Genomic DNA, 14,496 nt, shown 5'->3' with positions numbered 1-14,496 from the left:
CTTGGTCGCAAATGGGTCTTCCAAGTGGACAATAACCCCATGCATACTTCCAAAGTTGTGGCAAAATGGCTTCAGGACAACAAAGTCAAGGTATTGGAGTGGCCATCACAAATCCCTGACCTCAATCCTATAGAACATTTGTGGGCAGAACTGAAAAAGCGTGTGCGAGCAAGGAGGCCTACAAACCTGACTCAGTTACACCAGCATTGTCAGGAGGAATGGGCCAAAATTCACCCAACTTATTGATGGAATCTTATGGAAGGCTACCCGAAACGTGTGACCCAAGTTAAACAATTGAAAGGCAATGCTACCAAATACTAACTGAGTGTATGTAAACTTCTGACCCACTGGGAATGTGATGAAAGAAATAAAAGCTGAAATAAATCCTTCTCTCTCTCTATTATTCTGACATTTCACATTCTTAAAATAAATTGGTGATCTTAACTGACCTAAAACAGGGAATTTGTACTAGGATTAAATGTCAGCAATTGTGAAACGGAGTTGAAATGTATTTGGATAAGGTGTATGTAAACTTCTGACTTAAACTGCATTTTTAAATGTTTAATTTGACCCCTTTTTCTCCCCATTTTTCGTGGTATCCAATTGTTAGTAGTTACTATCTTGTCTCATCGCTACAACTCCCATACGGGCTCGGGAGAGACGAAGGTCGAAAGCCATGCGTCCTCCGAAACACAACCCAACCATGCTGCACTGCTTCTTAACACAGTGCGCATCCAACCCGGAAGCCAGCCGCACCAATGTGTCGGAGGAAACATTGTGCACCTGGCGACATGGTTAGCGTGCACTGCGCACGGCCCGCCACAGGAGTCGCTAGTGCGCGATGAAACAAGGATATCCCTACCGGCCAAACCCTCTCTAACCCGGACAACCTCCCGGTCGCGGCCGGCTGCGACAGAGCCTGGGCGTTAACCCAGAGTCTCTGGTGGCACAGCCACCACTGCGCTGTCCGGGAGGCCTAACTGTATTTTATAATGTTTAAAAAATTCTGGGCTAACAATTTTTTGAAATAATACATTAATAATAAAAAACGAAATACTGCAGTTTCCTCAGAGCAAGAAGCTAGGCAGCCTGTCGATGCCATTTTCACGACTCTCCATATTTTGTCTCAATTAATACTTTAAATGTATTTATTTTACCTTTTATTTTGACAGGGAGTCATGCTGAGACCAAGGGCACTTTTGTAGGCGAGCCCTATAATTACAAAAATATACACATCAATACCAAAGTGAAATGTAAACCAGAGATAGAAAACAAACACATTATTCAGGAAAAAGGTTCTCAATCAACCATCTGAATTTACTCAATGCCATCCTGGATTAAATAGGCTAAATGATCAATGGGTGAGTGAATTATCTTCACTTTATGCCCTACAATTTGCAAACACTCTGATGTGACCATCATGTCAATACCACCAGGAGCTTGGTCTCTCTCTGCAACTGCATTTGTACCAATCTCAAACGCAAGTGGGCCTACACTTGATGTCATACTTCTAAAATATCAAACTTTTGAATGACTCCGCTCGTTTATTGACAATGGTGCTGGCTCCGCCAAGCCCTCACACATTGGGCAACAGGTACATTGTTATGCTTTTATTGTTGGTCTCTGGTAATGTGCGACCAAACCCTGGGCCTGTAGATGCCCTGCAATCTCTACCGACTCCCTATGATTTTCGAAAACAGAGCAGGTTTTGGCCTCTGTTATTCTCAGAAGTCTATTTCCAAAAATAGACATGATTAGAATATGGGGCAATATGACAAATGCAAAACTGGGTAATCAACAGAGCAGTTTTATTCATAAAACCTCCAGCAACCAGAACCACAAACAAATGGTTACAAAACCCATTGCGCACCAGAGAAAACGTGCACTTACAATAAACAATTCCGCACAAAGACATGGGGGGGAAAAGAGGGTTAAATACACAACATATCACGAGGGAAATTGAGACCAGGTGTGTGACAAGACAAAACAAATGGAACATGAAAGTGGATCGATGATGGCTAAAAGACCGGCGACGCCGAGCACCGTCCGAACAAAGAGAGGAACCGACTTGTGACAGTACCCCCCCCCTTGACGCACGGCTCCAGCAGCGCGCTGGCACCGGCCTCGGGGACGACCCAGAGGGCGAGGAGCAGGGTGATCCGGACGGAGACCGTAGAACTCCTGCAGCATTGAAGGGTCCAACACGTCCTCGACTGGAAGCCCAGCAGCTTTCGTCCGGACCACACCCCTCCCACTCCACGAGGTACTGAAGTTCCCTCACCCGATGCCTCGAATCCAGTATGGATTGAATGAAGTATGTCGGGGCCCCCTCGATGTCCAGAGGGGGCAGAGGAACCTCTCGCATCTCAGACTCCAGGAAAGGAGACCAGCCACCACTGGCCTGAAGAGAGACGCATGGAACGAGGGGTTAATACGGTAATCGGGGGAAAGCTGTAACCTGTAACAAACCTCGTTCACTCTCCTCAGGACTTTAAATGGCCCTACAAACCGCAGGCCAAGCTTCCGGCAGGGCGGGCGTAGGGGCAGGTTTCAGGTCGAGAGCCAGACCCGGTCCCCCGGTGCGAACACCGCCTGCTCAATGTCCGCGTCCAGCTCGCACACCACCAGTGTTACCAGGCAGGAAGCCGGAAGTATGGGAGTATTATGCATGGGCTGCTCCTCTCTGTCATACAGCCGGGACAGTGCATCTGCTTTCACGTTCTGGGAGCCTGGTCTGTAGGACCAGGGTGATAACAAAACGGGTGAAAAACATGGCCCACCTTGCCTGACGAGTGTTCAGTCTCCTCGCTGCCTGGATGTACTCCAGATTGTGGTGGTCTGTCCAGATGACAAAAGGGTGTTTAGCCCCCTCAAGCCAATGTCTCCACGCCTTCAAGGCCTTGACGACAGCCAACAGCTCCCAGTCCCCCACGTCGAGAGTAAGGCACAGGGGCGGAGCTTCGGTGGCGTACCCGAGCGCTGAGAGAGCACAGCTCCTATCCCAGCCTTGGACGCATTCACCTCAACTATGAACACCAAAGAGAGATCCGGATCGGCCAACATGGGAGCCGAGGTAAACAGAGCCCTCAGGTGACCAAAAGCCCTGTCCGCCTCAGCCGACCACTGCAAATGTACCGGGCCCCCCTTCAGCAGTGAGGTAATGGAAGCTGCTACCTGACCAAATCCCCGGATAAACCTCCGGTAGTAGTTGGCAAACCCTAAGAAAAAAATGCACAGGATTGAAATAGTCTACAATCCATGCTTCATCTAGATATGTTAGTGCCAATAAATACATGTAAAATATTGATGGAGGTTACAGAGGAGTGTAAATGTTTTTTTTTTTCATGTTGTATTGTTGTATTTTAATTCTAATGTATTGATTGTTGCTGCCTTCTTGGCCAGATCTCCCTTGAAAAAGACACTCTGGGTCTCAATGGGCTTTTCCTTGTTAAAACCTCACTAGGGTATGTGGCACGCTAGCGTCCCACATGGCCAACATTCAGTGAAATTGCAGAGCGCTAAATTCAAATACAGAAGTACCCTATATAAAAATTCAGAAAACATACAAGTATTTTTACATAGGTTTAAAGATTAACTTCTTGTGAATCCAACCATGGTGTCAGATTTAAAAAATGTTTTACGGCGAAAGCATTCCTTACGATTATTTTAGAACCTCGCCCTGCAGACAAATCATTACAAACAGTAACCAACCAAGTAGAAGAGTTACACAAGTCAGAAATAGAGAGAAAATGTAATCACTTACCTTTGATGATCTTCATATGGTTGCACTCAGAAGACAGTAATTTACTCAATAAATGTTTGTTTTGTTCGATAAAGTCTCTCTTTATATCCAAAAACCTCCGTTTGTGCGTTTTCTTCAGTAATCCACAGGCTCAAACGCAGTCACAACAGGCAGACAAAAAAAATCCAAATTGTATCCGTAAAGTTCATAGAAACATGTCAAACGATGTTTATATTCAAGCCTCAGGTTGTTTTTAGCCTAAATAATCGATAATATTTCAACCGGACAATAATGTCGTCAATATAAAAGGTAAACAAGAAAGGCACTCTCTCGGTCGCATGCATGAAAAACCTCTGTGACACTGCAGGGTCCACTCATTCAGACTGCTCTTACTCTGTTATTTTTCAGAATACAAGCCTGAAACCATTTCTAAAGACTGTTGACATCTAGTGGAAGGCATAGGAACTGCAAATTGAGTCCTAAGTCAATGGATACTGTAATGGCATTGAATAGAAAACTACAAAACAAATATTAATCTTGAGTGGATTTTTCTCAGGTTTTCGCCTGCCAAATCAGTTCTGTTATACTCAGACACTATTTTAACAGTTTTGGAAACTTTAGAGTGTTTTCTATCCAAATCTACCATATGCATATCCTATCTTCTGGGCCTGAGTAGCAGGCAGTTTAATTTGGCACGCTTTTCATCCAAAATTCCGAATGCTGCCCCCTACCCTAAAGAAGTTAAATAAAGGTTTGAGATTATTCCAAGTGTAAGGTGTAAAAAAACAAAGCTCATTTACCTAATAGTAGAAAGCAGATCATTCAATCGACGTTCCTACCGGTCCTAGATGATGGAGATCCATATGAATGCAGCTGCCACTTCACTAAAGCCATTAGATGCGGTTTACCATAGTGTACTACGTTTTATTACAGGTGACAGGTTTAGTACACATCACTGCATTCTCTACCAAAAGAGCTGACCCCCTTTGATGTCACGTAGCTCCATTCATTGCTTACATTTTATTTATAAAGCTCTTTTTCAAAAACAACCACTGTACCCAACATCATTGTTAACCTTTAGACGTATGAGTTACCATACCCGGTCTCAGGGATGGCTAACTCTGGGAAAGTCCTTCGGTCTCTACAGAGTTAGAAAGCGAGAGGCATTATTTTTTCTTCTTTTTTCTTTTTGCTTCTTAATGAACTTAATGATTGCATTTTCTACGTCAGTTACATGTTGCCTGACACAAGCAAGAAGAGTCGTCAGAAGACACGGGTGGTGAAGAAGAGCCTAAAGCCTGTGTATAACCACGCCATGGTGTATGACGGTTTCCGTGCCGGAGAGGTCAGAGAGGCTTGCTGCGAGCTGACTGTGTGGGACCACAACAAACTCTCCAATCAGTTCCTGGGAGGGGTGCGCCTCAGTCTGGGCACAGGTGATTGTTAAACACCATTTTGTCATGATGCTACTTGTGCTTTACTCATGCTTGACAAATGTCTGTGATAGTACGTTTGTAAATTTGTTACGAAAGGTAATCAATTTCCATGGCTGAAGCACTAAAAACATAGTTAACAACTGAAAAAATAAAGTATGAGATGCTACCATAGTTCGCCTTTGATTTCGGTATAGAAGTTGTTCACTCAATATTTTGCAATGGCTTACTTTGCTGAAATTCCTTACTTTTCTGTTTGATTCCAGGACAAAGCTATGGCAAAAACGTGAACTGGATGGAATCTGTCAATGAGGAAATTCAACTTTGGGAAAATATGCTATCAAGTCCAGATGCTTGGGTGGAGGGTGAGATCCCCCTTCGTTCCTCTATGACCCCGAGGAAGTAGAATAAATCAGTGCCGGCAGCGCAGCGGTAGTGGTAGAGTCGAACATGCGCATATTTCCATGAGCAACACTTTTCAACTTTCTACCCTCTTCAACTGTACCCCATAATCTACATTCTAACTTGACTAATTACTGCTCAGAACCTTTTTCTTGTGATAGATAGTCTTGATTGTGATTAATAAAAGTATAAAGAATTAGAATTGCAATGCATATTTTTTTCTGTGTATTTTTTTAATTCACTTATACTTTACTTACAAGTACCAGTCAAAAGTTTGGAAACATCTACTCATTCCAGGGTTTTTCTTAATGTTTTCTATTTTCTACATTGTAGAATAATAGTGAAGATATCACAACTATGACATTTTTATTTTACCTTTATTTAACTAGGCAAGTCAGTTAAGAACAAATTCTTATTTACAGTGACGGCCTGTTCAGGGGCAAAACAACATTTTTACCTTGTCAGCTCAGGGATTCAATTTAGCAAACTTTCGGTTACTGGCCCAATGCTCTAACCACTAGGCTACCTGTCACCCCAAAACATAACACATATGGAATCATGTAGTAACCAAAAAAGTGTTCATATATTGAAGATTCTTCAAAGGAGCCACCCTTTGCCTTGATGACACTCTTAGCATTCTCTCAACCAGCTTCACCTGGAATGCTTTTCCAACAGTCTTGAAGGAGTTCCCACATATGCTGAGCACTTGTTGGCTGCTTTTCCTTCACTCTGCAGTCCAACTCATCCCAAACCATCTCAATTGGGTTGAGGTTGGGTGATTGTGGAGGCGAGGTCATCTGATGCAGCACTCCAGCAGTCTCCTTCTTGGTCAAATAGCCCTTACACAGCCTGGAGGTGTGTTGGGTCCTTGTCCCGATGAAAAACAAATGATTGTGGGACTAATTGCAAACTTTATTGGATGGCGTATTGCTGCAGAATGCTGTGGTAGCCTTGCATGTTGTGTGCCTTGAATTCTAAATAAATCACAGACGGTGTCACCAGCAAAGCACCCCCTCACCATCACACCTCCTCCATGCTTTTGGGTGGGAACCACACATACAGAGATAAACCGATCACCTTCTCTGCATCTCACATAAACACTGCAGTTGGAACCAAAAATCTCTAATATGGACTCATCAGACCAAACGACAGATTTCCACCGGTCTAATGTCCATTGCTTGTGTTACTTGGCCCAAGCAAGTCTCTTCTTGTTATTGGTGTCCTTTAGTAGTGGTTTCTTTACCGAAATTAGACTATGAAGGCCTGATTCACGAAGTCTCCTCTGAACAGTTGATGTTGAGATGTGTCTGTTACTTGAACTCTGTGAAGCATTTATTTGGACTGCAATTTCTGAGGCTGGTAATTGTAATGAACTTTTGCTCTGCAGCAGAGGTAACTCTGGGTCTTCCTTTCCTGTGGCGGTCCTCATGAGAGACAGGTTCGTCATAGTGCTTGATGGGTTTTGCGACTGCATTTGAAGAAATGTTTCATATTGAATGACCTTCATATCTTTAAGGGACTGTCTTTTCTCTTTGCTTATTTGAGTTGTTCTTGCCATAATATGGACTTGGTCTTTTACCAAATAGACGTATCTTCTGTATACCACCCCTACCTTTTCACAACACAACTGATTGGCTCAAACGCATTTAGAAGGAAAGAAATACCACAAATTAACCTTTAACAAGGCAGGCCTGTTAATTGAAATAAATTCCAGATGACTACCTCATGAAGCTGGTTGAGAGAATGCCAAGAATGTACCAAGCTGTCATCAAGGCAAAGGGTGGCTATTTTGAAGAATCTCAAATCTCAAATATATTTTCCTTTGATAAACACTTTTTTGGTTACTACATGATTCCATATGTGTTATTTCATAGTTTCGATGTCTTCAATATTATTCTACGATGTAGAAAATAGTAAAAAATAAAAACCCTTGAATAAGTAGTTGTGTCAACTTTTATCCGGTACTGTATATCTTGTAATTTCCCAGGGAGTGTGTCTGTTTTCAAATTATGTAAATTGTCAGGGGAATTGCAAGATGATGTTATAATGCTTGTATTGCATTATAATGGTTGATTTATTCAACAGAATAGAGTATTCTGTTAATTATTCTGTGTGTGTTCTGCTGAGGATGGGCCTCTGAGACGGACAGAGGCGATTTACGATGTCTTTGGGTGATCAAACCTAAAGATCATTCCAGAGATCATGAGTTAATGTTTCTGCTCTATAACCGTACAAGGGAGAGATGGTTCTAGTTTAACCACCACAAAGTGTCAAAATAAAGTTATGTTTGTAAAATGGTCACCGGCTTTATTTACCTTTTTTGTACGGTACTGCATAATACATTATTGTTAAAATCTAGTGCTGACTGAACTAATGTGGGACAAGGGCAGAATTGTGCTGACTTTACACGGAACATTGCGAGACAGAATCTGGGACCAGGATGACATTGTTTCACAGGATGAAAGAAAGGTCAATTGGATAACAAAGCAAGCACTCTATCATGTAGTAAGTGTCTTCCTTTATGTGCAATCAGTTAATGCATTACCCTGTTTATCTCTCAATACCACAAGGATGATTGATGCAAATGAAGTTTGTTCTAGTGCTGTAGGTTGGTTATCTTGGAATTCAGCATGTCACGGTCTTCCTCCTCTTTATCTGAAGAGGAGAGGCGAGAAGGATCGGAGGACCAAAATGCGGCGTGGTATGTGTTCATGATGAATATTTAATTAAAGAAAGTACTGAACACTGAATACAAAAAACAAACAAATAACGACCGTGAAGCTATCATAAGGACTGTGCTGAGACAAGCAACTAACATAGACAATCACCCACAAACAAACAGTGAAACCCAGGCTACCTAAGTATGATTCTCAATCAGAGACAACTAATGACACCTGCCTCTGATTGAGAACCATACTAGGCCGAAACATAGAAATCCCCAAATCATAGAAAAACAAACATAGACTGCCCACCCCAACTCATGCCCTGACCATACTAAATAATGACAAAAACAACAGAAATAAAGATCAGAACGTGACACAGCAGGTAATAATTCTTCAAGTCATTACATAATGTATTGAGTGTATTTTCCAATTCTGGGGTTCATTTGACTAACGGTGTATATTAATATTTCAGCGTTAGTGTATTGGTTTATGGCAGCCATCTTTGATTATTTTTTATTTTTTTTAATCTGTTTGTGTAAATGATTTAAATCTCAGTTTGTATACTCAACATTGGCATTCCAAAATACTTCAAAACACATTCACAGCTGTAATACGCTGAAAGATCAACTTGTACCAAAATGATACGAAGAGACGAGTATGGAGAAGGGAAGGAGCTGATCGTGATCCGAAGCATACCACCTCATCTGTGAAGCATGGCTTGGGCATGTATGACTGCCAATGGACCTGGTTCCATATATTGTATTTATTGATGACATGAATTCAGAAGTGTTTAGGCCTATATTATCTGCTCAGATTCAGCCAAATGCTTCATAAATCATTGGATGGTGCTTCACAGTGCAGATGGACAATGACCTGAGCATACTGTAAATGCAACCCAATACTTTTTTAAGTCAAAGAAGTGGATTGTTCTGCAATGGCCAAGTCAATCACCTGACCTGAATCCACTTGAGAATGCATTTCACTTGCTGAAGGTAAAATACCACAAGAACAAGCAGGAACTGAAGACAGCTGCAGTAAAGGCCTGGCAGAGCATCACCAGGGAAGAAACCCAGCATATGGTTGAATGTCACCATGTAGCAAAAAAAATGCTCCATTGTCAAATTCATGTTGATGAGAGGAATCACTTGAAGCCATTGCGGTCTGGTCAGTTCTTTCAGTTTTGCTCAAAGGATTGTGTTGTTAGCGTTAGCAAATTATGTTATTCTTCAATAACACAAACTCCAAAGAGAATCGGGGGAGAAAATAGGTTTATTCAGAGAGGACAAATCAAGATGTTATGCTGGGAGTCAGATGTTCAGTCTCCCTGTCCGAAGCTTTCCCCCCAGAATAAAGGAACAGGATGCAATTTATAACCCCTCCACCCTAGCCTGGGGTTGTCCAATCAGAAGTCCTTGCCACATGGCCAAATAACAAGTATCTCACTCCAGACTCATTGTACAGACCAATGAAAATGTGGCCCACGTAGAACACGTTGCTCTGAGTTCAGGAGTGACATTCCACAGATTCTAACAGATGTTGAACTGAAACCCAACTCCTATTACCATTCCATATTGACCATTAGTACTCTCACTTTTAGTTTAGTCCTCTCAAACTCTCATACTCTGCGTTGTGTAGTTATCTTCAAAATATTCTTACATTGGTGTCTGCCTCCATTTCAGAAACGCCTGCCTTGGGGGAGGGACAGGGCCAGAGCACGAAGCACTGCCCCACACAAGTTGTAGTCTTCCAGAGACTGGAAAAATGTTTCAGCTTATATATTTAGCAATGAATCCACTGGTAGGAGCATTGCTGAAAGAAGTCCAATGTCTCTATCGAACAAGGACAACCATATCTTCACGCACAAAAATGTATAATGCGAACAATATCACATAGAGCCTTCACGAAATGCCACAAATAGGACAAAATGTACGACGAGACGGCCTACAGGGAGGAGGTGAGGGCCCTCGGAGTGTGGTGTCAGGAAAATAACCTCACTCAACGTCAACAAAACTAAGGAGATCAAATCAAAATCAAATCAAATTTTATTTGTCACATACACATGGTTAGCAGATGGTAATGCGAGTGTAGCGAAATGCTTGTGCTTCTAGTTCCGACAATGCAGTAATAATCCAACAAGTAATCTAACTAACAATTCCAAAAAAAACTACTGTCTTATACACAGTGTAAGGGGATAAAGAATATGTACATAAAGATATATGAATGAGTGATGGTACAGAGCAGCTTAGGCAAGATACAGTAGATGGTATCGAGTACAGTATATACATATGAGATGAGTATGTAAACAAAGTGGCATAGTTAAAGTGGCTAGTGATACATGTATTACATAAGGATGCAGTAGATGATATAGAGTACAGTATATACGTATACATATGAGATTAATAATGTAGGGTATGTAAACATTATATTAGGTAGCATTGTTTAAAGTGGCTAGTGATATATTTTACATCATTGCCCATCAATTCCCATCAATTCCCTCTGGAGAGCCTTACGGTTGTGGGCGGAGCAGTTGCCGTGCCAGGCGGTGATACAGCCCGCCAGGATGCTCTCGATTGTGCTTTTGGTGACAAGCCGAATTTCTTCATATGATTGTGGACTTCAGGAAACAGCAGAGGGAACACCCCCCTATCCACATCGATGGAACAGTAGTGGAGAGGGTAGCAAGTTTTAAGTTCCTCGGCATACACATCACAGACAAACTGAATTGGTCCACCCACACAGACAGCATCGTGAAGAAGGCGCAGCAGCGCCTCTTCAACCTCAGGAGGCTGAAGAAATTCGGCTTGTCACCAAAAGCACTCACAAACTTCTACAGATGCACAATCGAGAGCATCCTGGCAGGCTGTATCACCGCCTGGTACGGCACCTGCTCCGCCCACAACCGTAAGGCTCTCCAGAGGGTAGTGAGGTCTGCAAAACGCATCACCGGGGGCAAACTACCTGCCCTCCAGGACACTTACACCAACCGATGTTACAGGAAGGCCATAAAGATCATCAAGGACAACAACCACCCGAGCCACTGCCTGTTCACCCCGCTATCATCCAGAAGGCGAGGTCAGTACAGGTGCATCAAAGCTGGGACCGAGAGACTGAAAAACAGCTTCTATCTCAAGGCCATCAGACTGTTAAACAGCCACCACTAACATTGAGTGGCTGCTGCCAACACACTGACTCAACTCCAGCCACTTTAATAATGGGAATTGATGGGAAATGATGTAAAATATATCACTAGCCACTTTAAACAATGCTACCTAATATAATGTTTACATACCCTACATTATTAATCTCATATGTATACGTATATACTGTACTCTATATCATCTACTGCATCTTTATGTAATACATGTATCACTAGCCACTTTAACTATGCCACTTTGTTTACATACTCATCTCATATGTATATACAGTGCCTTGCGAAAGTATTCGGCCCCCTTGAACTTTGCGACCTTTTGCCACATCTCTGGCTTCAAACATAAAGATATAAAACTGTATTTTTTTGTGAAGAATCAACAACAAGTGGGACACAATCATGACGTCGAACGACATTTATTGGATATTTCAAACTTTTTAAACAAATCAAAAACTGAAAAATTGGGCGTGCAAAATTATTCAGCCCCTTTACTTTCAGTGCAGCAAACTCTCTCCAGAAGTTCAGTGAGGATCTCTGAATGATCCAATGTTGACCTAAATGACTAATGATGATAAATACAATCCACCTGTGTGTAATCAAGTCTCCGTATAAATGCACCTGCACTGTGATAGTCTCAGAGGTCCGTTAAAAGCGCAGAGAGCATCATGAAGAACAAGGAACACACCAGGCAGGTCCGAGATACTGTTGTGAAGAAGTTTAAAGCCGGATTTAGATACAAAAAGATTTCCCAAGCTTTAAACATCCCAAGGAGCACTGTGCAAGCGATAATATTGAAATGGAAGGAGTATCAGACCACTGCAAATCTACCAAGACCTGGCCGTCCCTCTAAACTTTCAGCTCATACAAGGAGAAGACTGATCAGAGATGCAGCCAAGAGGCCCATGATCACTCTGGATGAACTGCAGAGATCTACAGCTGAGGTGGGAGACTCTGTCCATAGGACAACAATCAGTCGTATATTGCACAAATCTGGCCTTTATGGAAGAGTGGCAAGAAGAAAGCCATTTCTTAAAGATATCCATAAAAAGTGTCAGTTTAAAGTTTGCCACAAGCCACCTGGGAGACACACCAAACATGTGGAAGAAGGTGCTCTGGTCAGATGAAACCAAAATTGAACTTTTTGGCAACAATGCAAAATGTTATGTTTGGCGTAAAAGCAACACAGCTCATCAGGAACACACCATCCCCACTGTCAAACATGGTGGTGGCAGCATCATGGTTTGGGCCTGCTTTTCTTCAGCAGGGACAGGGAAGATGGTTAAAATTGATGGGAAGATGGATGGAGCCAAATACAGGACCATTCTGGAAGAAAACCTGATGGAGTCTGCAAAAGACCTGAGACTGGGACGGAGATTTGTCTTCCAACAAGACAATGATCCAAAACATAAAGCAAAATCTACAATGGAATGGTTCAAAAATAAACATATCCAGGTGTTAGAATGGCCAAGTCAAAGTCCAGACCTGAATCCAATCGAGAATCTGTGGAAAGAACTGAAAACTGCTGTTCACAAATGCTCTCCATCCAACCTCACTGAGCTCGAGCTGTTTTGCAAGGAGGAATGGGAAAAAATGTCAGTCTCTCGATGTGCAAAACTGATAGAGACATACCCCAAGCGACTTACAGCTGTAATCGCAGCAAAAGGTGGCGCTACAAAGTATTAACTTAAGGGGGCTGAATAATTTTGCACGCCCAATTTTTCAGTCTTTGATTTGTTAAAAAAGTTTTAAATATCCAATAAATGTCGTTCCACTTCATGATTGTGTCCCACTTGTTGTTGATTCTTCACAAAAAATACAGTTTTATATCTTTATGTTTGAAGCCTGAAATGTGGCAAAAGGTCGCAAAGTTCAAGGGGGCCGAATACTTTCGCAAGGCACTGTACTGTACTCGATACCATCTACTGTATCTTGCCTATGCCGCTCTGTACCATCACTCATTCACATATCTTTATGTACATATTCTTTATCCCCTTACACTTGTGTGTATAAGACAGTAGTTTTGGAATTGTTAGTTAGATTACTTGTTGGTTATTACTGCATTGTCGGAACTAGAAGCACAAGCATTTCGCTACTCTCGCATTAACATCTGCTAACCATGTGTATGTGACAAATAAAATTGGATTTGATTTGATGTATGTTCAGTTCTCACAATACACCGGAAGCCGTCAGCGCGCATCGCCCAGACCTGACTTAAATTATGTGTGAAACATATCTGACTGACATAGAAATGGCTCGGACATGATGAAAACAAGCCCATATTCACCCAGGGTGAAAGTCCCTTTTAATTGGGGCTTTATCAATGAGAATTGATACTCCTCTGGATCTTAAGGAGTAGGTGGAGGACAATGCCAACCCATCCCAAGCTTACCAAAACCTTTCACTTTCTGTTGCTGATAGGTGAGTTTCTTGTAAAAAACTGATGTTGGCATAATTATTTTTTAAATAAAAAGCAGCTGGATCATGAAGAGAGCCTGAGTGGGCTCCCGAGTGGCGCAGCGGTCGAAGGTACTGCATCTCAGTTTAAGAGGCTTCACATCAGTCCCTGGTTCAAATCCAGGCTGAATCACAACCGGCTGTGAGTACCATACGGTGGCGCACAATTGGCCCAGCGTTGTCTGAGTTTTGCCGAGGTAGGCCGTCAATGTAAATAATAATCTTTCTTAACTGACTTGCCAGGTTAAATGAAGGTTAAATAAATAAAGAGCAGGGGTAGTATAGTGACTTGTAACATCAATGCAACATCCGTCTGCTCTAGGCATTGGTGGAGCCAAAGCGAGGGCATCCATCTATTCAATTGACTTTTCATGTTCAGTTGGCCTAGTTACATTTCTTTTACATTCCACCTTGACATCCAATTAATTTATTTATTTTGATATAATTGCCCAACGAAAAGCTGGAAATAATGATTTAAAGGTGCATAATTGTGGGCTTCGCGCACATAGCCTGCTTGTTTGTCTCTCTCTTTTATAAACATGTTTTAAAAGGAAGGCAGAGATAGCAACAAAAATAAAAGTACACTGTGCTTACAATTTCAGCATCTTAGGCTGTATGACATCTGATCTCTCCCAGTCTTTTTTCACATATGGT

General features: G+C 42.1%; 1 protein-coding gene across 1 annotated transcript in view; it reads left to right on the top strand.

Annotated features, from left to right (window-relative positions):
* The window catches only part of si:ch211-266g18.6 (synaptotagmin-like protein 2), a 50,991-nt gene extending 45,202 nt beyond the window's left edge, over positions 1-5,789 (top strand). Inside the window, exons 15-16 of the mRNA XM_020470369.2 lie at positions 4,973-5,178; positions 5,442-5,789. Of these exons, the coding sequence (XP_020325958.1) occupies positions 4,973-5,178; positions 5,442-5,581 (346 nt within the window). The 3' untranslated portion in view covers positions 5,582-5,789. The remainder of the gene's footprint in view (positions 1-4,972; positions 5,179-5,441) is intronic.
* The last annotated feature ends 8,707 nt before the right edge of the window (positions 5,790-14,496 follow it).

Source organism: Oncorhynchus kisutch, linkage group LG14, assembly GCF_002021735.2.
Source record: "Oncorhynchus kisutch isolate 150728-3 linkage group LG14, Okis_V2, whole genome shotgun sequence".
Lineage (NCBI taxonomy): Eukaryota > Metazoa > Chordata > Actinopteri > Salmoniformes > Salmonidae > Oncorhynchus > Oncorhynchus kisutch.
This window is presented reverse-complemented; position numbering and strand designations above follow the sequence as displayed.